This window comes from Oculina patagonica, chromosome 12 (genome assembly GCF_052425735.1).
Source record: "Oculina patagonica isolate OP01 chromosome 12, crgOcupat, whole genome shotgun sequence".
In the NCBI taxonomy this organism is placed as follows: Eukaryota; Metazoa; Cnidaria; class Anthozoa; order Scleractinia; family Oculinidae; genus Oculina; species Oculina patagonica.
This window is the reverse complement of record NC_135769.1, coordinates 17,433,452-17,454,785: the sequence shown is the minus strand read 5'-3', so window position 1 is coordinate 17,454,785 and position 21,334 is coordinate 17,433,452. Positions and strand designations below refer to the sequence as shown.

The 21,334-nt window shown below is 38.8% G+C and overlaps 2 protein-coding genes across 3 annotated transcripts in view; both read right to left on the bottom strand.

Moving 5' to 3' along the window:
- Positions 1-21,334, bottom strand: part of LOC144632469 (glutathionyl-hydroquinone reductase YqjG-like) — a 60,725-nt gene that overhangs the window by 24,176 nt on the left and 15,215 nt on the right. The window lies entirely within an intron of this gene.
- Positions 3,679-21,168, bottom strand: LOC144632387 (uncharacterized). 2 transcript variants are annotated; one of them, XM_078491021.1, is made up of 14 exons: positions 20,909-21,168; positions 17,347-19,043; positions 16,504-16,697; positions 13,383-13,814; positions 12,972-13,081; positions 11,220-12,037; positions 10,235-10,466; positions 9,311-9,700; positions 8,648-8,741; positions 6,786-7,564; positions 5,774-6,266; positions 4,733-5,171; positions 4,405-4,563; positions 3,679-3,819 (listed from the first exon to the last, which is right to left on the bottom strand). In XM_078491021.1, the coding sequence occupies exons 1-14, from the start codon at positions 20,951-20,953 to the stop codon at positions 3,735-3,737; spliced, it is 5,967 nt and encodes a 1,988-aa protein (XP_078347147.1). In that variant the 5' UTR covers positions 20,954-21,168; the 3' UTR covers positions 3,679-3,734. The 2 variants fall into 2 exon arrangements, with proteins under 2 accessions (XP_078347147.1, XP_078347145.1); XM_078491019.1 differs by having other exon boundaries at positions 3,680-3,819; positions 11,220-12,043.

Below are 21,334 nucleotides of genomic sequence, written 5' to 3'. Positions count from 1 at the left end.
TCCTTGCCAAGAAGAATTTCTGCACTGAGTTGTAGTTATCGTTAAAATTTTATTTAAATAAAAATTATTGATTAATATTTTAGTAGCAAATTGATTTGTAGTTGTGTTGAAACAATACTAAGAAATGTCGCGCGTCTGAAGTCCTCTACTACTCTATTATTACAATCGTATTTTTACGATTACGGCCGGGCGAATACCACCTTAACGTTTGTTCAACTGTAAAAACACATTCACCCTAATCGTGTTATGATAAAAAATTGTTTCTTTTTAAGGTGCAAACAAAAACTCAGCTTAGCCTACAAAACTCCCGTTGAGGTGTGGTCTGCCAAAATATCGCTGAGCCTTATTAACTTTCAACTTGCCTGAGATTTTATTGCGTACACTACAATTTAGTTATAATTCGTATTGATTGAATTAAAGTCCTTAGAAAGGTGAAAAGTCTCTTTGATGGGCTAAAACATGAATTGCTTTCAGCAACAAGACTGTTTTACAAGCATCACACTGTTATTATCGGTTTAAAGTACCTGCTCTGGGTTTGACGCAAATCCCAAAATTTACTTTAATCAGCCTATGAACGTCAACTTTCTTGGCAGCTAAACAAGCAATACCAGTTTAGATTGTTTGCCAGGACGCTAAATCAGAATTCACAAAAACAGGGCACGGATTCACAGCGTGTTTTGATTGATGCTCGCACAGTAAGTTGTCAATTCAGTTTTGACAAGGACAAGAGGCTGTCTTCATTCTCCAAGTATTACAGGAGTAAATTCAATTCGCCAATTGATACTGAAGTTAATTAACACTTGACATTACAATGGCTGTCGGATTTGCAATCGCAGCCTCGGCGATGCTTGCGACCTTCGGCAAATATTTCTCCAAGAGGTGGTTCTTTTGGTTCATTGGTTTAGTTATTGCGACAATTGCTGGCATGCTAATGAACGCTGGAAATAAGAAGCAGATAGACAGCTCTGATGCCAGTGGCGCTCCTAAGAAAGATGAAGCCCCTGCACCAAGCGGCCAAGGAAAATGATAAAACTTGCGTACAACTTTTCAGCATGCGGGAGAGGAATGCTTCCCAATGCCAAAGCAAAGACCGGACACTGAATGATAAGCTGTGTGTTTCAAGCTGCGGCAGGAATTTTGAATCTATACTGAAAATTGAATAGAAGGGACAGCTTTTAAAGACTCTTAATTTGCACTCAATTTAAGTTACTTAACTTTCAGACAAGAGTTGTTGATGTCTGCACAAAAATGTAAAAGTACAATATTAAGGTTAATAATAATAGCACAGAAATGTTAGAGTACAATTTAAACAAAACCTCGCGTAGAAGATATCCACTTTAGATTTAGAATAGCTAACTTTTTTCATGTTAAAAATCAGTTTATTAGAAAAATAGAAAAACTGTTGCCAAACATTTTATTAAAAATTTTATCTGAGATATTGCTAAAATTTTTTTTCAGCAAACTTGAAAAGCTGATATCTGCTCGAATTCTTGTTCTCAACTTCAGGTTAACTTATTTGTAGTTCAATTCATAAGCTTTATTGTAAGCGGTTGAATTGTCAAGGCTTGGAAATCCATTCTGAACCAAGACTTCTCACTGGTTCAGAATTTGATGGACAGCTCCTGGCAAATCACACACATAGCTAAAAGTCAAAACAGGCTGTTTCCACCGCGCCCATTTAGAGAAGAGCCTGGAGCCCGACAGACGGGTGACATCACTGAATTACACTTGCGGTTTTCTCGCGGCAAGCGGTCTTACGAGATTTATACGGGATTATTTGCGGGTAAGCGCTCTCTAGTCTATCAGTCTACACCGCGGGTACATTCCGGTATACATCGACTGTTTGTGACGTCCTGGCTCACCGTTTTTTTTTAATTTTTAATTATGATCAATATAATTTTTTAATATCAACCCATCCAAACCCAAAAAAACAAAAAAAAAAATTTTGCCCCTTTTTAAAAATAACTTAACCTTTTTTTTTCAATTCCAGGATACACAAAGTAAAAAAAAAAAGAAGAAGAAAAGTTTGAACCCTGTACTGTGGAGCACTTGCAGATTCTCCTTAGGCCCATTTGTCATATATGTTAAATATTATTCTGAGATATGTAGTGAGTTATCAAGACTAAGTCTCCTAGTTAGATTCTCAAGACACTTGTCCGCTTGCTTAAGTACAAACTCAAGACTTTTTTCCAAACCAGTTTTTTCCAGTTTTATTTCACACTCAAATTCCATTTATTGGAGTAAGCTGGCTGCGTGTAAAGCAGGGTTCGACCGTACAAACATAAATAAAAAAGCCTTCATTGTTAGTGGACTCACTTTATTGGATAACTATTCTAAAATACACACAGAAAACTTATGTTTCTTCAAAGACTAACTATTATCAATATCACTAGCACTGGTTTCCATATGAAGGCTGAAGAGGAAATTCGATAACTGAACCCAGATTGAATATTATTGGGTGCACTGCCGAGATACGGTGACATGTAGGAATGATCCTAAGAGAGATTACGTGCGCACATATCAGCCAAGCAAATGACCCTATAAAGAGAGATTTGGATCACAAAAAACCATATGTCAGTCAAGTTAATGAATCTAGTTAAATGCTCAAAATCACTGAAGCAATCCAGCAGTCATATGGAAATCAACCCTGATTTACTCAGAACGTTCTGTTCAACGAACACGTTTGTTTCAAGTCCTTTTTTTCCCAGAAGGAAATCAAAATTACAAGATTGAATCAATGTCATGGACATTCTAGGAATAATCTCCTCGAAAGAGGAACAACTCTGATCAAGGTTCTTTAAAATCATAAATACTTTACAAAGGTGGTTTTGTACATGCATTTCACACTTTTTCAAAAATATTTACAGTAAAACGTCTTAACATCGATTTATTTTACACAAATTTGAAAAGTTCAAACTCCAACGTAACACCAGTCTGATGAGCAAAACCCGTTTTCAACAAGAGATCTGGGAACGAAATTACTCCAGGACTTTCCGATACGTATTGTCCAATTAGAGAAAAGAACAAGATCCTTGAAAGTTATCACGTCAGCTCTCACGTCTATCATACGTCACGTTGCTTAGCGACTGTGAACCGCCTGTCAAAAACCGTGCGCTCATTCAAATGAAAACGGTAGATGTTCATCAGACATATATGTTTTCTCTCGCTCGTTGGAGTATTATCATCAACAACGCGGCAAGTTAAAACGGCAAAACGCTCAGTTAAACGAGCTTTTCACCAGTTTGCCTGTCAGTGTATCACAAGTTTCTTTTCCCAAATCCTACTAATATCCTCGTGCTAACATTTTGTTATTAGTTTGAACTCATTTTGCACTTCCAGTAATTTCTCCAGTGGACAATTTGCGTTATAAATTAGGACACATTATACAATTAAAATGCTATGATTTGAATGAAAAATTTGTGAAAAAATCGTAACTTTATCTGAGAAATGCTGTGCACGCTTTTACTAGTTTTTCAACTACCTGACTGTTCGCCTTAAACAGAAAACAACACTTCGAGAAAGGGTAAGCTCTTCAAATTCTTATAGTTTCCGAGTTAATTTAAGTAAAGAAGTAAATTCTTATGTAACTTATAGTTGGAGATTTATACTAATTTCAGTGCCAATGGTTTTTCTGTCCGGCAGAGCAATTATTTAAAACCTCGAGAAACCATGAAAATAATTATTGTGCCAAGGTTCCGATATTGCCATTCCAATCTACAGTCAATGTAGTATCGTTATAGCGCCAGGTAACTGTCAGCTAACGCCTCCATTGTTGAACGGCTCACGGGGAACGAATTGAAGTTCAGATAATGAAGGAATCTGCAGATAAAAGCCACAAAAATATTAAATTTAAGGGCAATTTTTCAAGTGACGTGTTTGCGACTGCAACATAATATTCTTGGAAAAATGGTCCCTCACATTATGAAATGACGATTTCAGTACAACTTTTCAATAAATTGCACAAGGTTGCAGTAAATCAAGGCTTGCATTTTTACGTTTGTACATGTTGCCAATCCATTTATTATTGTTTGGGCCCCACATTCGTTAGCCATTTTCACTATCCCCACATTCAATTGCTCTTGGACAGCAATTAGGTACAATTTCGGAAGAAACTATTTTCAAGATGTTTTATTCATCCCACTTTGAAAGGGGCAACTTAAAAACGTCCCGTAAGTTTGTGTCCCATTTAAAATGATCTACAAAAATCCAAAGTCAGTTCCTGGGTAGGGAAGTCTGGTCTGAAATATAGGGTAGGGGAAATGGCATATTTTGGCATGAAATACGATAGGATAGGAAGTGTGCCGCATACTCCCACACAATATTTGTCAAGGCAATATTCCCCTCCGGGTGTTAGATGCAGGACGAGACGGATTAAATGATAGAAGTCAATTCTTATTCACTTACCTTCTCTTGATGTTAGCGGCCTCTCGAAGCCTTTCTGAGTGACACAGTAAGCGTAATGTTGGTATGTAGTCACATGCCACACAGCGATGATCAGAGTGGTAAAGAGCAGGGATACACGAACCCAGAGAACTGTAAAGTTTTTTGCGGCTTGCCGTGGAACTGAATATTAAAACAAAGTCAACGCAAAAAAATATCAGCGACTTTTCTTCTTTGAAATTCTATAGGGAAACCAGTAGCAAGCAAGGCCATTTTATACAAACTCTTGTTCTTTGGCTATCGTAGCTTGATTAAAAATATAAAGTAAACAGTGGCGATAAAGGTTTCTTACCTTTTTTGCATCTGTGTGTGTTCATCCAAACGCACAACATTACTAGAATCACGAGGAGGAAGATCTTCTGATAACAACTTGAAATTAAACAGATCACTTTCCATGGTGCTGCAGCTGTTTTCATTCTGAGTTGAATGTTCAATTTTTTGCAAATCTTCTGCCAAAGAATTTATTCTGACGCGGCAACTTTCCAAGTTAGCCACCTCCAGTGCTCCTCGGAGGGACGCACGTGTTTCACGAGCCAGCCAATCACTGCACTCCTGTACAGTCACGTAATCGTCTGTAAGCCCAGGCTTCAGAGATGCTCCCCACCAGCCAAACTCAGCCGAAGAGGACTGGGTGTTAGACACAGAAAGACTGGGACAAAAGGCGTCTGAAAATGACATGTTTTCTGCAAACTGTGCAAATATTTCCAGAGCTTTGGAGCAGCATCTTTCTTCTGTAATAGGAAATAAAACTAATTAGAATACTGTTAAAGCTTTATTAAGCCCCTTCCTCCCATTTATCAAGGATCTATATCTTTTCAAAATCTTTTGAAGGGGTGGAGAGTGTATTTTTGGAGGCGGAGGTGGGAGCTGTTAGAGAGGGAGGGCTTATTTTGAATCATAAAACAGCTAGTGCATACACCACTTTCATAATGGCGGCCAATTTATTTATTCTTTTATATGTATGTTAATTAGCCCTACTGGCCTCGTTTTAGAGTAAAAATTCTTTTGAATTTTTCACATGCTGACGAGGCCAGTAGGGCTAATTAACATACATATAAAAGAATAAATAAATTGGCCGCCATTATGAAAGTGGTGTATAGGAGACTGTTAAATGTTACTTCTTAATAAGAACACATCTTTACAAAAAAATAACATATAAAAGCAAATGTGGTGGGCAGATAAAACTGAACTAGGTGCTGTATGTATGCATACACAAAACAGAAGCTAATGCCTTATGCTGCATTTTGATGGCCATACTTCTTAGCGAACTTAAGTACAAAGCTCTCCAGGATTTTAAATCTGCCCTACTGAAAATTAATACACTTTTACATACCATTTGATGGCTTCTTGCGTACAACTTTTCTTTCTTTCTCAACACTGTCTTTAGTGCCCTCTTTATGACCTTCACCTTGATCTTTTCCCCCTTCACCGATCTCTTCTTTAGGCTGTGACTCACTGAAGCCTGTGTCTGTCGAGTCCTGGGAACTATGCATAGCTCTTGCCTTTGTGTCTTCTAATCCTTTTTCTACAGTCTGATCAGTTTCCATGACGATATCACTGTCAACCTTGTTAACAGACTCCTCTGTGCCGTCATCAAAGAGACTTTTATCAGAGAATATATTATTGTCCTTGAATTTTAAAGGCTCTGTAATGGGCGGTGCTGTATTACTTCCCTCGACGAGAAGTGGATCAAGCTTGGTTTGTAGTAATGAGGTTGAAGTGTCAGCAAACAATGGAATAAGCTTGCTTAAATTTGTGTGGATCAAATTAAGATCCAACCCTTGGCTGAAGTGCAGCAGGTGTAGCTTGTCAGACAGGTCAGAGTTCTATAGAAATAAAAAAAGGCACAAATTATGCAGATTGTTTATGAAGTCTTAAGGGCTATTGCAATGAATATACGCACCACCATCCCCCCTTTTGTTGAGTAACAGGGGAATTCTTTAGGGGTTGAAATTTTAAAGGGGAAGATTGGAAATACAGGAACTCTTTATGAGAATGGGTGAAAAGTAATGGAATTCTTTAGGGGTCTCTAGGGGTACAAACGCATTTCTAATGGGACTCTTTAGGGATGGAGACATTTTTAATGGATTTCTCCAGGGCTAAGAAAGAACAGTCTTCAAAAAGGGGGTGGGGGGGGGGGGACTGCAGATGTTCAAAACACAAACACTTAGCTCAATGCACAAACACATTTTTATTTTGGTGAGTAAATGTAATCAGTTTGTTACAAGCATGGGAGAACTTGATGGGAGTCAAACACATAACCTTTTAGACACTTAAAAAAATCTCCAGACTGGTCAGACTCTCTAACCACTAAACTAAGGATATCAAGCTTTGTGATAATCTACCTCAACTATATCCCCAGGTTTCTTTTCCTTTTGAAGGACTGACAGTGATCCAATAGTGTGATCAGCTACACAGTTCAGCAGTCCATGGGAGCTCTCAAACAGCAGTGAATCCATCAGAGGCAGCTGAAGAGAATCATCCGCTTTCTTATCAGCGCCACTAACTGGCTGACTGTCATTGGTGTCGGTGATTTCAAAGATGGAGTCCGTTGAGCCATCATTGCATACAAGTGTCTTCTTTTTAGGTTCACAAAAATCAGAATCAGAATTATTGTCACCTTCCACTTGTCTGAAGCTTCCTCTTGATGTAGTGCGTGAACTGCGTCTGGCTCCTTTGTTCTTGATCACCTGCCAATCACTCAGAGAGAGAAACATGCTTTCTTCTCCGTCATCATTTAGAATACCACTGGCGACAGGGGGTTCGATTTGCAGAACATCTTGGGAGGGAATGTTGTTTGACTTTACATGCTCTGAGTTGCTATCACAGCTAACTGATAAATGTTGCAGCTTTGGATGCTTGTCCACAACATCTTTGTCTTTCAAACTTGCTGGCCTCTCGTATAGTGTCTTTATCCCTCCACCTGACTCAGACCAAAACTGTAAGTTGAGAAGAGACTTGCGAATGTCGCAGTTGTTTTGCGCCACCAAAGACTTGAGATCTTCAGGATTGACAAACAAATTGTTCGTCAGAGCTACAAGCTGAAGATGAGCAGCCAGGAGATTTACTGAAGGGGGCTTCAGGTTAATTTGATCACATCTCCCCTCACAGCTTACTTGGGATTCTACAAAAACAATTATAGAATAAACATAAACAATACAAGTTACCCTAAAATGATTTGACATGCAATATATGGAACATCAATGGACTGAATGGACTGACTATTGCCTTGCTAGTCCATGGTCAACCTGTTTCAACTACTCTTCACCCAGGATGAGAGAGGCAAAAATTCTACATTTCCCCTAGTACTATCAAATATGCAATCAGTTTACAAACTATCAACAGACCAACTGTATAGATTAGGGACTCAAAACCAGTGCCGTCTGTGCCCTGTGGATCACTAACATTGTAGCACTTTTAAGGACCACATCATGTGCAAGTATACTCAGGGACGGCGGAGCAATTTTTCAAGTGGGGGGGCTGACTAGTGACTTGAAGTGGGGGGGCTTAAAATACTTTTCTCTTAGTAAGTCTTTATTTTTTCGGAAATTCTGGGGGGGGGGGGCTAAAGCCCCCCCAAGCCCCCCCCCGTGCCTGATACTGAATTGCCAACAAGATTGTAAACATTAATATTTATGGCTAAAATGACCTTCTGCAATGTGTTGTAACACAGAGTAACTTTTAAAAAAAGTATTTTTGGTACAAGCTCACACAATAGAATAAACCTTTCTCAATTTGATTCATTATTTATAAAATAAACCAATGTTTAAATAATTCAGTGAAAAATATCTGCAGATCCACTATCACTGGAAAGGAAATGTAAACAGTAACGTTCCCGAATGAAAACAGATCTGCAAGTCGATTTTCCAAAGCTGTGAACCTGCATAAACATATTAATAACTGGCAGGAGATTGTGCTTTGGGGCAAAGATCAAAGTATTTGAATGCTTTGAAGGCCGGTTTATGTACAATGTTTGGAAAGGTGGCCAAAGTAGAGAGATTGGGGAGGACCTAATCTTTAGCATAATGGACTTCTGATTAAGTAGTCTGTGTTACTGAGGAAATCAACAAAGCCAGTGGACATATGATGCTGACAGAATTGTGCAATTGTTGTCTTTAAAAGGGACAATTTCTAAAGAAATTTGAAAACAGTTTTCAACCCATCTGAGGGTTGGTCGACAGTTTGAGGGTAGTTTTTTTTCTCTCACCTGTGCTTATCAAAACTATTGGACACTTGGCATTCTGCATGAAGGAGTTCACTGCCATCCAGAAACTCTTGTCTTCCTCAAAAATAACATCAACCTAAACAGATTTAGTCAAGACAGGATTATATTGATATACATTTCTTTGATAAAGTTGTTGTAAGAATAGCTTTAGTTTAGTAGGAGACATATCAACTACTGTGCTACTGTTTTAGGATCCCAGGACTGGAGTCAAACACAAAGGCACTTACAGCAGAACTCTCAATAAGATTTAAAGTAGGTGACCGCCCTTTTGCAACATCCATCAAAGAGCAATACAACAACCTGAAAACAGCTCTGCTTTACAGCAACCATCCAAGTTAAGACCATTTTAGTCACCATGGCAATTAAATTGGAATTGGAGTCACCAGCCTGGCGACTAAAATCGAGAAGAAGGATTTAAACCGTGACCTTAATTAAGCAACTAATATTTTTCACTGGCGACCAAACTTGAAAAGTTGGTGGCCAAATTGCCACTAAGGAAAAAATAAACTTGGAGGGTTGTACAGAGAGCTGTATATATTTTAGTTGATGATTCTCCTTTAACACAGTCAAGGACAACTTTTCCTTTAGTACAATGTATCACTTAAAATGGCTAATAGATAATTCATTAAAAACAACAGTACAAACCTCCTCAAACAAAATCAGTGATGCCGCCTTGGAGGACAAGCTTGAACATGACTCAGTGCCATCACTAACTGCTTGGCGTGGCTGCTTCAGAATAGATTTTCCTTTCCCCTTGGATTCATCTTTCTTCTTCTCTTTCACATTTCTCTGTTTCTTTCCTTTCTCACTTTTCTTTCCCTTGGTTTCAGATGGATTGGTATTTGACTTCAGAAAAGCACCCAGGGGTCCAGACGCTGGGGATGAATTGTTCGCAGGTTTATTAAAGAGGCCTGTAAATGACGACTGAGGGGTAGGACCCTTGTTGTTGATCACCAGGTGAGATTGGGTGGCCTCTTCAAGCTGTGATAGGATGTGTTTGCCAGAACGCTTGGAGGAACTGTTTACTTCAAACACCTAAGGAATCACAAATCAAAAACATATACAGTCAAACTCGCATAACAAAGGCCTTAAGTAAAAGGAAATTTTACTATGCTTATCTGAGAATTAATTAAAACTTTCTAGCTTCATTGTATTTGAAATATCCCTAACGCATTACACGAAAGATACACTACGTGAGAACTCTTTTTCACATCATTTGGTCTTGTTTGTGAAGATTTACTCAATCCAATTCACATTTTCAATTTTGACACAGAGTTTGATTTGGAATTCTTCCTGGGTGGAAGGCATGCCATAGACAAAATTTAGGCCTTATGCATTCCATGGCATGTTTGAGGACTGAATTGATGATGAATAACTGATAGTGAAGGCGATGAAGATGGTGATGATGATGATCAAATTTGGGGTCAAAATGTTCTGCTTTCATCTTTGAATCTCAATCTTAGAAAGAAAACAGGGTGTTACAAAAATGAACAAGAGGAATGGGCTAATATGTAATGTTTAAAGTATTTCAAATCCAGGAATGATTTAACTAGGGTTAGGGTGCCGCACCTTGTAGCCAAGTTCCTCAGCACATGCATACACCATAGCTGTCTTGCCCACTCCTGTTGGACCAGAAATGAACATGGCAGTACTCAGTCCACCCCCCTCAGTATCACTGTCATCAGAAGCATTGTCACTCATCTGGAAGTCAGAGTCACTATCGTCATCCCACCACTCTAGCGTGTGACCAGAGCCTTGGCTGCTCGATGCTGTTGACTTGCCTTTCTGTATTGCTAAAAGCCTTGAGAAAAAATTAATAATAAAGAACAGTTAAAAAATTTAAAATATAGGAATGGGTGTAACTGGTTTTGTATTACTTAATGTGATACTGTTTTGACTCTTTCAATTGTAAAGCTCAAGTCATTACAGTGCGACGCACCTTACCGTGGCCACCCAACAAACTTTTTTACAAGTGTGCTCTCGTATTATTATTCAGTGTTGGACGAACACGCCTCCTTGCATAGTTACATACGATCAAATAGATACTTGTTATATCATATTTATCAACAAAATGCAGTGAAAACGTAAAATATTACAAGATGGCACTTGTAAAAAAGTTTGTTGGGTGGCCACGGTAAGGCGCGTTGCACTGTAATGCCCCTGGAAAAAAACAAAAACATGAAGATTAGTAAGTCAAGCACATACAGGGTTCATACATGTACTGCAAATTTGCAAGCTTGTTTTTGAAAATGTTTAATAAGAGTGTAGCTTATTATACTCAGTGCCAAACTGTCCCAATATTAAGCACACAGTTTACAATTCCTAGTTTGGCCCAATGAAATCTGCTGGAATAACAATAAATATAAAAAATGTACAGGGTTCATGCTTTTTGTGGTAAGTATGTCTCCTTGTGAGTGCTTCAAAGAAACTAAATTTCTGCATGTAGCTTTCATTTTACTTGAGAAAGCAAACATTGCTCTGAAGTTTTTTCCCTTGTTTGACTTCAACTTCAAGAAATAACAAACACCTTCTGGTATAACAATATGATACTTACCTTTTCTGCTGTTGCAGTTCCTTCCTTAATGTTTTCTCTCTCTTGATCTTCCATTCTTCCAGCCAGGATCGCAGTTTGCTCACAGCAGAAGCATTAGCCATGACCTCAGTGGAGCGGAGTGGACGGTACAAATCAGTCCACAGTGTATCATTGACAAAACCTTCTACACTACTGTTCTCAGTGTTAGAGGTTACAGCTGCATCACTAGGCTTGTCTAGTTCTACACATGGCTTGGGTGTTTCTTTGGCATCTTTCTGGTGATCACTTGTTCTTCTTTTCTTCTTTCTGTTTGACATAACCTCTGGCGGCTCCAGATCATCCTCAATACTTTCAGATTCCAAAGTAGTCTTCTTTTTCTGGAGTCTTGTGGACAATCTTCTTCCCTTTGTGGTCTTTTCCTGACTTTGGTCACCATCCCCTTCTCTTCCTCTCTTCTTGCGTGATTTGTATGCAGACTGATCTACTGACAGATCTTGACCTTTTGATGTCAATGATGGTAATAAATCCTCACATTTTCTTGCAACCTTTTTCTCCTGGCTAACACCTCCATCACTAGACAATCTCCGCTTTCCTCTTCCTTTCTTTTTGCCTACAACATCATGCTTTTCTTCATTATTTTCAAATGGTTTCAGACTGACTGTGTCATCCACTGGCATGGACTGTTTATTTTCCACCGCAACACTACTTGTTTTGTGCTTTTCCAGCTTTGCTGCATATCTTTTGTAAAGTTTCCTCAGTGGCACTCCAGGGTAGAACAATGTCAGCTCCAAAAGGAGTTTCTTGGTAACTGCCTCAGGGAAATTCTGTTGTGCTGTTTCCTTTTCCTGGTTGATTAAGGAAAAATAAAATTAAAATTAGCAAATTATAACAACAACGTGGGAGGTGTGGTGACCTAATGGTTAGTGTGCCGGACTCCAGATTGAGCGGTCCGGGTTCATTGTGTTGTATTCTTGGGCAACACACTTTATAATAAGTTTTGTAAAACACCAAAAACATTATTTTAAGAGAGTTTTAGACATTTATTTTTAACTTTTGCTGTCTTAAGTTTTTTTTGTTTTGTTTTATTACTATTTCACATAATGTTCTTATACATTTCTTTTCATTTTTCTTAGATATTTTTAACTTCTCTGTTTAGTAGGATCGGGCAGGCGAGAGCCACTCTGTGGATTCTGCCGGTCATTATTATATATATATATATATATATATACTTTACTCTCATAGTGCCTTTCTCCACCCAGGTGTAAAAATGGGCACCAACTACATAATGCTGGGGGTGGGGTACCCTGCAGTGGACTAGCATCCCATTCAGGAGGGAGTAGAAATATCCCTAGCCGCTTAATGCAACCAAAACCGGGATGAGCTCCAGCAGTATGGGCCACATGGCTCATGGCTTCCCTTATAACAACAATGTCTTAGCTAATTTCTGTTTCTGAGTTATCGGCCATGATATTTTCCATTGCTCCTGGTTCCTTTTTAAACTGACAAGGAATTAGGTCCTGCCTTTGCTTTCAGAAAAAATGGCATAAGTTTACGAGGATGTTTGAAAACAACGATTTGTGGAGTTTTTGATATCAAAAAATTTTCCGTCTTCCTATGGATGTCTACTCTTTAGAAAGAAAGTTACAAATGCATTTAAAATGCTTATAAATTTCTCCATTTTTCTGGGGAAACATGCACCAAGGAAGTTCACTTTTCTTTTATTATTGTATTATTACTATTTATTTAACAATTTGTTTATTTATTATTTCTCACCACTTTTTGGGGATCACACACAAACTTCTCAAAATGTCTTCTTCCACTAAACATCACTCTATCTTCCGATGATGGTGAAGTGTTGGCAAACACATTTGCAAGCAAACCTGCTAAAAATAAATAAGAAGTACTGTAGGAAAAATGTTCAAGCCATGCTTCAGGCACTAGATACATCTAACAACTAGCAATAAACGCAAGATTCCATCATTAAAAATTACTGGGCAGGGATTTTCTACAAAACGTGAGTAAAATAGTTTTTTTTTTTACCATAGACTTGATGCAGGCATACAAGAACTTGTGGTAAGAAAACTGATTTTTTAAAGGATGCAACATAATGCCATATTAATAACATGGGCAAAATAGCTTACGTGAGAAAAAAGGGGCTTTTATGTAGGATGTAGTGGTACTTACCATCCACGGGCAAAACCTCTGAGAAATCATCTGATTTGTGACCTTTACTAGCAGGCCAAGGCAGACACCAGAAATTAACACCAACAGAAACATCCTCATCTTTTTGAAACACATGACTAACCAGTGGCCATGGGGCTGGAAGAGCTTCGGCAGCAGTAGAAGAAGGAAGCGACATCTGAGAGGATGCACCAGTAAACAATGCCTTAAAGGCCTTATTTGCAGCTTCCTGGTCTGCAGCTGATTTCTCCTTATGCCGAGAAGAATCTGCATCACTGATACTACATTCATTTGTTGTATCTAAGGTTACCACTGAAGATATTGTAGCAGCAGAAGGAACTGAATGCACAGCAGTTGTTGGAGGTTCTTCTGTAGTTTCAGGTTTGGAAGGTATAGGTTTTCTCTTGAGAAATATGGAGGCTAATGCTTTAGGCTCTGAAGAAAAAAGACAGTAATGTCTTGACCTAAACTTGAAATATCAATCTCATCAGGGAACGTCCAAGCCTAGTGGCCTATCTGGCTGGCAATTTTCTCTGATTTTTGTTGCATGAAGTGACTACAGTGTAGGAGTACATTGTATTTCTAGTTCTCAGGGATGAAGCTTAGAAAACTCTACGCTGGCTCATCAACAAGCCCAGCTGGCTTTTCTGGCCTCGGCAGCTCTAAAAGTTTGCCTTAGTCTTTGTTTTTCATGGGAAATTTCAGCCAGATTTAAGTTCTCTTTCAGCCGGTGAAATTAGCCGGTAGCCAACCCTTAGCAACATTCACCCTTCCCTTAGGACGTTAGTTGATCACCTGTTTACCTGTACTCTCCAGCGGGCGTGTTTAAAACAGGAAATGGCGAAATGGCAAAATGACGAAATGGCAAAATGTTAAGATAAATACACGTAAATAATATAGTTTGGTTTCCTTTTGAACTTCAAGGTAGTTCTGTTTACATGACTAGACTGAATTATTTCAAGGGAACATTTCAATGTTCTGGCCCAGGAATATAATGAATACTTGTCACTTATCACAATGCCAAATTGAACGTATTGCTGAAAGGTTGCAGCACACCAGGATATTTTTTTCATTAAGTACCTTATTACATGAAATTTTCGCGACACGTTAATTTCGCAATTTTGAGGTGCACATATTTCGCAATGTCACTTAAATTTCGCGATTATGTCACTGAAAATTTTGTATTTTGAATAACTTTAATTTCGCGTTTTTGAGTATGACATAATTTACATTTCCTTGGCAATGTTATTTTACATGCCCTTGAATTAAATAAAAATGACTTCATTGATGAAAAAATAATGTCAAAATTAACAAAAAAGCAAGGGTGGGACTAAATCTCAGCAATAGCTATTACAGAGAAGTTAATGTCTACAAGTAGGTTATGCTTTAGTGTATGTGCATGAGTTATTTTTCTTGAGTAAATTGACGACAACATCCATTTAGATTGATAATTCCTTCCTTCAGTTGCACTATACTTATTTTTTCTTAATTATTGACCGCGAGTCACTTTAATTTCGCAATTTTTTTGGAATCGCGAAATTCGTGAAATTAACGTGTCGCGAAAATTTCATGTATCGGTAATAAGGTACTTGCCAAGTTGCCTATCAGTATCTGCACTGCACTACAGAGCTTACATTGTATCGAAGGACTGATAAGGACATCGAACGTTACTCTGTTTCTGTGCAAAGAACGTTTGCCACTGATATCCAGTGTTCTCCCTAGGATTTTGTGAAGGCCAGGGGGTATTCTGACTGTGATTTTCAAATGTCAAAACCTGATCTGTGGAACTTGTTCCCCACGTTTTCTGTCTCATTTCCAGAGTAAGAAATGAACTTATTTACTTTGCGTCAGGCTTTGAGAAGCTATTTATTTCTGTTCCGAGTAACCCGAGTCGACTCGAGTGCACCATTCTTTCCACGAACGCGGGAATTTCGTTTAGTATCCCACGTACTCGTACGACGCCTGAGGTCCGTTGTGTTCCTATAATTTTGGTAGTTGGAAACTGCTTACCACAAAACAATGCATCACAGGATTAACATATTGGGTGCAAGAGTAATCTGATCACTGTATTAAAAGTTTTAGCGACTTAAATTGTTGTTTATCGAATAGAATTCCCAGTATCCAGATTTCAACTTAAGGTTACGTTTTTTATCTTCAATTTTAGGCCGGGTGGAAAATTTTCCTGTGAATCAAGCTAGGTGGCCCGTCTGGGTGTAAAGTTTCAGGGAGCACATGATATCTTGTATGGGCTTTATCGCAATAGTGAAGCTTCGTTTTGTTGATCCATTTCGTCATGAATGCTGGAGCTCAAAGATTACTCATACCCCCTGGGCTCGGTGGCAAATACGGGATAAACAAATCATTTTCTTCCAATGTCTAAACGAAACGCCGACATCTTGATCAAGCATGTCCTAGGCGTATCAAACAGCGCCCTGTTAACAGCGAGAGACTGGAATCCAAATTACCCATAGGCTCGTGACGGGTCAGCTACGTGACAGAGAATTTGTGATTGCAGTTTCTTTTATTTTTCGGGACTTATCTACAAGGATAAATTTGGCAACATATGAAAATTCCAGTACAACGGTAATATCGTATAACTTTGGCTTTTATCTTCAGTATCATTATTATTTTGGTCATTTCGCTGTTTGGCCATTTCGTGTTTTAAACACGCCCCTCTCCAGCATTTAGTTTGCTGTTTCCCATTTATCCACCGGGGTGGAGAGAGGCACTGTGAGAGGAAAATATCTTACCCAAGAAAACTGATAGCACAATGACCCTGGCCACGGTTTGAGCAAAATTAAGCATTAGGCCACCGTTGTGGACACTAAAGTACTTTTAAGTGGTATGAAATAAAGTCTGGGTGAAAGATCTAGGTCTTCTGTGTTCTGCAAGGATGGGTGTAACCAAATAGTAACTGTATTTTTTGATGCAGTTTTTCAGGTCCAAAAGTCAAGTACCAATTAACAAAACAAAGTTTCCATCCCTGTTCTGGTGTGCAAGCTTTCATAAAAAAAAAAATTTAAAAAAATGGCTGAAAAAGGTCTATTGAGCGTGTGAAGAAGAGATGTCAGTGGCTGTGAATCACTCCAGAGATAATGAACTTCAATTATAATCTGCTACCTACCATTACAACTGCTGGTCTCCTTGTCATGCAAATCCCTTGTTTCCATCTCTTTTCCATTGTCTACTTTGGTCTTTTTACTGCAAGCTGTTTTCTCATCATTAGTGCTTGACAGTGTCTCACTTGGTAGACCTTTCTGTTTCTTTTCATCTCTTTTCGTCTTGGTCTTGCTGATATCTTCCCTACTGCTGAAGTTACTGTAATATTATTAAAATAAAATGATGACTTAACTTGTCTCTGAAACGTTAAGAAGAAACAAAGCCCATCTCCCTCCAGTACAGAGTATAGCTTTCAGCAAACATTGATTTTCTGTGACCACAAATAGTGTCTTTTTCTTCTGCTGGCATTAATTTTTGCAAGGTATGCCTCAACAACACAAAGTGGCCAAACAGTTAATATGTTGGACTCATAATGAGTGTGTTATTGTGCTAAGACACTTCACTTTCACAGTGCATCTCTCTAAGTATGCAAAAGTACAAATGAGCATGAGCAAACCATCAGACAAACCTGAAACAATGCTTGGGGTAGGGTGGGGGAGTAACCTGGAATGGGATTAGCAACAGTGTTCCTACCAGTACAGCACCAGAACACCAGTTTCACCATGCTAAAGCAACTGGGATAAGCTTCAGTGGTTGTGGACCACTGGGGGTGAAGACTTTAACTGCCTGGTACCCATTTTATACCCTGAGTGAAGTGCTACACTGCAAAAGTAAAGTGTCTTGCCCAACAACACAACACACTGATCCCAGTCGGCTTAAACCTGGACCTCTCAACTCGCAGACCAACACAACTAAACCATTAGGCCATTAAAAATTTCTTCTGATAAGAATTGATTTTTGTACATACCAGACTGAGGTTTCCTGAAACTCTGTTGAAAGGGACTGTGGTGCTAAGGAAGCTGTGTCACTTTTCATTCTCTTTCTTGGTTTCCTGACCTTTTTATCCTTGACTTCTTCAGTGTTTTCATTATCGTCCCTTTGCTGTTTTGCCTTTCTTCCTTTATTTTGAGCTGTCTCAACACACTGAGGTTCAATCACTTCAATGTCACCATCCTCGTTAGCAACTGCAGTAACTTTCTTTGTTCCAGAAACCCTCTTTCTTCCAGATTTGCTTTCTTTCTTGTCACTTTTATTCCCTTCTCCAGTTGGAATCACCTCAAGCAGGGAAATGTCTGCTTGGTCTTCTTTACTTGTAACTTTGGACTTTTTTCTTCCTCTTTTGGATTTAGAAACTTCTGCTACTTCGTCACATTTTTCACTGACAAAAGATTCATCACTTGCATCTTCAACCAACGCACTCCTGGCTCTTTTATTTTTTGTTGTTTTCTTTTTACTCTTACTCTTTGATTGCTCTTCACTATTTACTACATCACTGCTGGCATAATCAGATTCTAATGAAAACTCCACATTCTTCTTCTTGCTTGCGCAGATACTCAATTTAAATTCAAAAGACTTTTTCTTGGTTTTTTTCTTCAAAGAGCCCTCAGGATTTTCCAACGCTTCAGAATCAATTTCAGATTCCGGCTGTGAATCCATGTTGCTAGGACTCTTTCCTAGCCTTCCTTTCTTCATCAAGAAGTCAAATGCATTTGTCTCAGAACTACTGCTGGTCTTATTCCTATCAGATGAAGAATCTGCCATTGATGTTGATAACGTTGATTGACTAATAACATTTGACTTGGACTGAAGTGTTTCCTTGACATCAACAATCTCACAAGAAACTGAGTTTTCTGAGATGTCCTCAGAAGACATTACACATGTACTTGTAGTTTCTATCAAAGAAGTGTCCGTCTTCTGCTCTTCAAGTTTTTGAGTTCTTTGGCTTTTCATCAAAACGTCAAAGGCACTAGTTCTTGTTGGTTTACTATTTTCACTTTTTCCTAAAGCTCTAGTTTCATCATCCAACTTAATTTTCTCTGTGAGATGTTCATTGTGTTTATCAGTAAGTTGTGATGTGTTAGATTTCTCTGTATGTGTAGCTTTACTTTCTCTGTCCCTGTCACCTGCTGATTCTGAAACATCTCTTTCAGATTCTTGAGTACCAGTCTGACCATGACTTCTTGATTCACTTTTTGCCTTCTTTTTACCACACTTCTGCACTTGTTTAGTTTTTGTTTTAAATACAGCTTTACCTTCATCCTCAAAATCTGAACCTGAACTGTTCAAATACTTTGAAGGATTACGCACAGCACAAGTAACAGACCATTTAGGTTTTGATTGTTTTGGTTTCACCGATTCTTCTTGGGATAGTGCATGATCTGATGTAGATTTTCCTGCCAAGTCAGATGTTTTCTCTTTTGAAGTATGACCCTCTATTTTATTGTTTTGACCTGACACATTCTGATCCTGAACTACTCCAGTTTCTGTCTTGTTGACACCAATGTTGTTTTCAATAAATTGACTTGATTCTTTAATGGAATTGACTGGTATTGTTTCCTTTCCCGAGCTTGTTTTAGTATGCTGTTTTACTTTAATTGGATGAAAAAATGCATTGATCAGCCCAGCCTTCTTAATTTCTTTATGGCCACTATCTGCATCATCAGTCTGCAGAGAAAAGACAAAGCATGTGTAAAGCAAAACTCATATAGAAATGATGGAATTCCAGGGATCCATATTCGTTTTTTCTCCGTCTCAGCTGGGCGTTCGTACATACTCCCTGCTCTCCCTTCTCACATTTGACTCACACTTCATCCACCATCTTTTCAATTTTGAGACTCTCTTCTACCTCTGCTCTACATCACAATCACCCCCCAAGCGGCTTTGTTTACCTGGCACATAACAGGCCTCTTCACTCCAACACCTCCCGTTTCTGGGCCCGCGGCCCCTTCCTCCTGTCGTCCCTCGCCGGTGGCGGGCTGCGTTCTGGGTCCGTGGCGGCCTCGGCTTGGTGTGGGGTGGTCGGTCTCTGCTTGTTTTTTATTGTCCTTGTCTGGGAGGTGTTCGGGTCGTCCTCGATTGTGTCTCGCGACGGACGACTGGGAATATGGATCCCTGGAATTCTTACACACAATCTTGAGAGCAACATGACATTATTTTTTTTATAAACATGAGTACAATAATATTTACAGACAAAACCAGACAAGCATTCCTGGCAAAAATAAAGTAAGGAATTCTTCAAGGCAATATAAATATCTTTCTTCATTTTGATATTTATTTTTGTAAACAACAGTTCAATATTTAAACTAAAACTTGATTCAAAACTCAAATGTTGATTGAATTTATGTCTGGTTCCATGTAGGCTCGGCATGTTGCATTATTCTGGCTGCAAATGTCAACCACCACATGTCGTACACTAGAGTGAACCATCACTGTCATCTACGCACAGCTCTCACATGGGCACCAGAAGAGGAAATGGGGTCGATTGCGGAATACTTGGATGAGGACTGTTGAAAGGGAAATCAAGGCAAGAGGTCTAAAAACCTGGGCAGAGGCAGTGGCAGCAAAAGATAGATCAGCCGGGAATTATAGGGAGTGCGCCCAATTTTCCATGCGGAGATCATGGACAAAATAATAAAGATGATGACGAAATGTCACACACAGTGTGCTCTCCTGAAGTCTGGTGACTAGCGCGCGTGTCACGCTTCACACCCACGAGTCACGCGCGAGATTTGAAAAGGAAAACAAACATGGCGGCCTAGTGCGAGGTTGCTTTTCTTCAATTTAAGAAAAAATTCCGCGTTCAACTGAAGTTGTTTCAACAAGAACATTTTAAGTAAACTTAATGTTCGTCAGTCAAAATGTTTTCGGATCTTACTGCTCGAGTTACAAAAGCAAATTTTGTCACGATCTTTAATTGATTTTTTGGCCATTTTCTTCCAAAGGTCGCACAGTCAAAAACCTGAAAACTGGTACAAGCCACCTTAAGTTTAGTGAGAATATTGAAAAAGGCCTGTTGTTGATAAAGTTTTCATTTTTATACAAATTACCGGTACTTCAATTTTCAAAATTATGCAAACCCTGAAAAACTAAAAAAATTGCATTTTCTGCTGCTGCCAATCCCACCAGACATCTCAGGAAACAGATATTTACTCAGACAAGTTCAAAATAAACACACTCGTGATGAGTTGCAATTGGTAGGTTGTAATCCATTTTGTTCCTTTTTTTCAGGGTTTGATCGTCAAACTCATCCTAATTTTAACTGACAACAGCAGAAAATACAATAATTTAGTTGGGATCTAAGCTTCAAAGTTTGCATGATTTCGAAAGGGCCAAAGGGGCAGTCGGAATACCAATTTTCAGGTAGTTGTTGTGAAAAGCCAGAAATTTTTCCGATCACCATTCGGGGTTTTGGTTGAGCAGTATTTTGAATAAACAGACCTTATCGTCCTCATTATTATTTTGAACAGTAAAACTATGGCATCTGGTTATTTGATTCTAAGCTTATAATGACAAGATTTAACACTGCTTACCGATTCTTTTAGCTCCGTTTCTTCGCCAACCATTGTTGTTGTCATCGGATCCCAGCGCTTGAACCGCGTCTTATGAAAAGCGTTTTCCTATCATAGAGTTAAGTTCTTGCGACATTGACAAGCCAAGTAGACAAAAACAAGCAATAAGTTTAAGAAAAGTCGTCAAAACTTTGCCCAGTAATGAAAGAACCAGATGAAAATGTCGTTTTCACGGCGAATTCGAACAAGGAACGCTTCGCGAACCGTTTCGCGCCATTTTGTAGCCGAGCCCGCGTAACATAATGGAGCCCAGACTTCTGTCGACTTCAAGAGAATGGGAAAAGCAAGGGAGGAAACGATACCGGTGTTATTTCAAAACTTTGAAGAATTTTCGAAGGTTCGATTGTAAAAACGGTAAATTGGCAAGATTCCTAGGCATTTACAGCT

Bases quoted from the DNA above. Each gene is read 5' to 3' on its own strand.
- LOC144632387 (XM_078491019.1), bottom strand. From the start codon at position 20,953: ATGACAACAACAATGGTTGGCGAAGAAACGGAGCTAAAAGAATCG. The intron at 16,698-17,346 runs GTATGTACAAAA...ATAATATTACAG, and splicing joins TTTCAGGAAACCTCAGTCTG to TAACTTCAGCAGTAGGGAAG. The intron at 13,082-13,382 runs GTAAGTACCACT...ATTTATTTTTAG, and splicing joins AGAGGTTTTGCCCGTGGATG to CAGGTTTGCTTGCAAATGTG.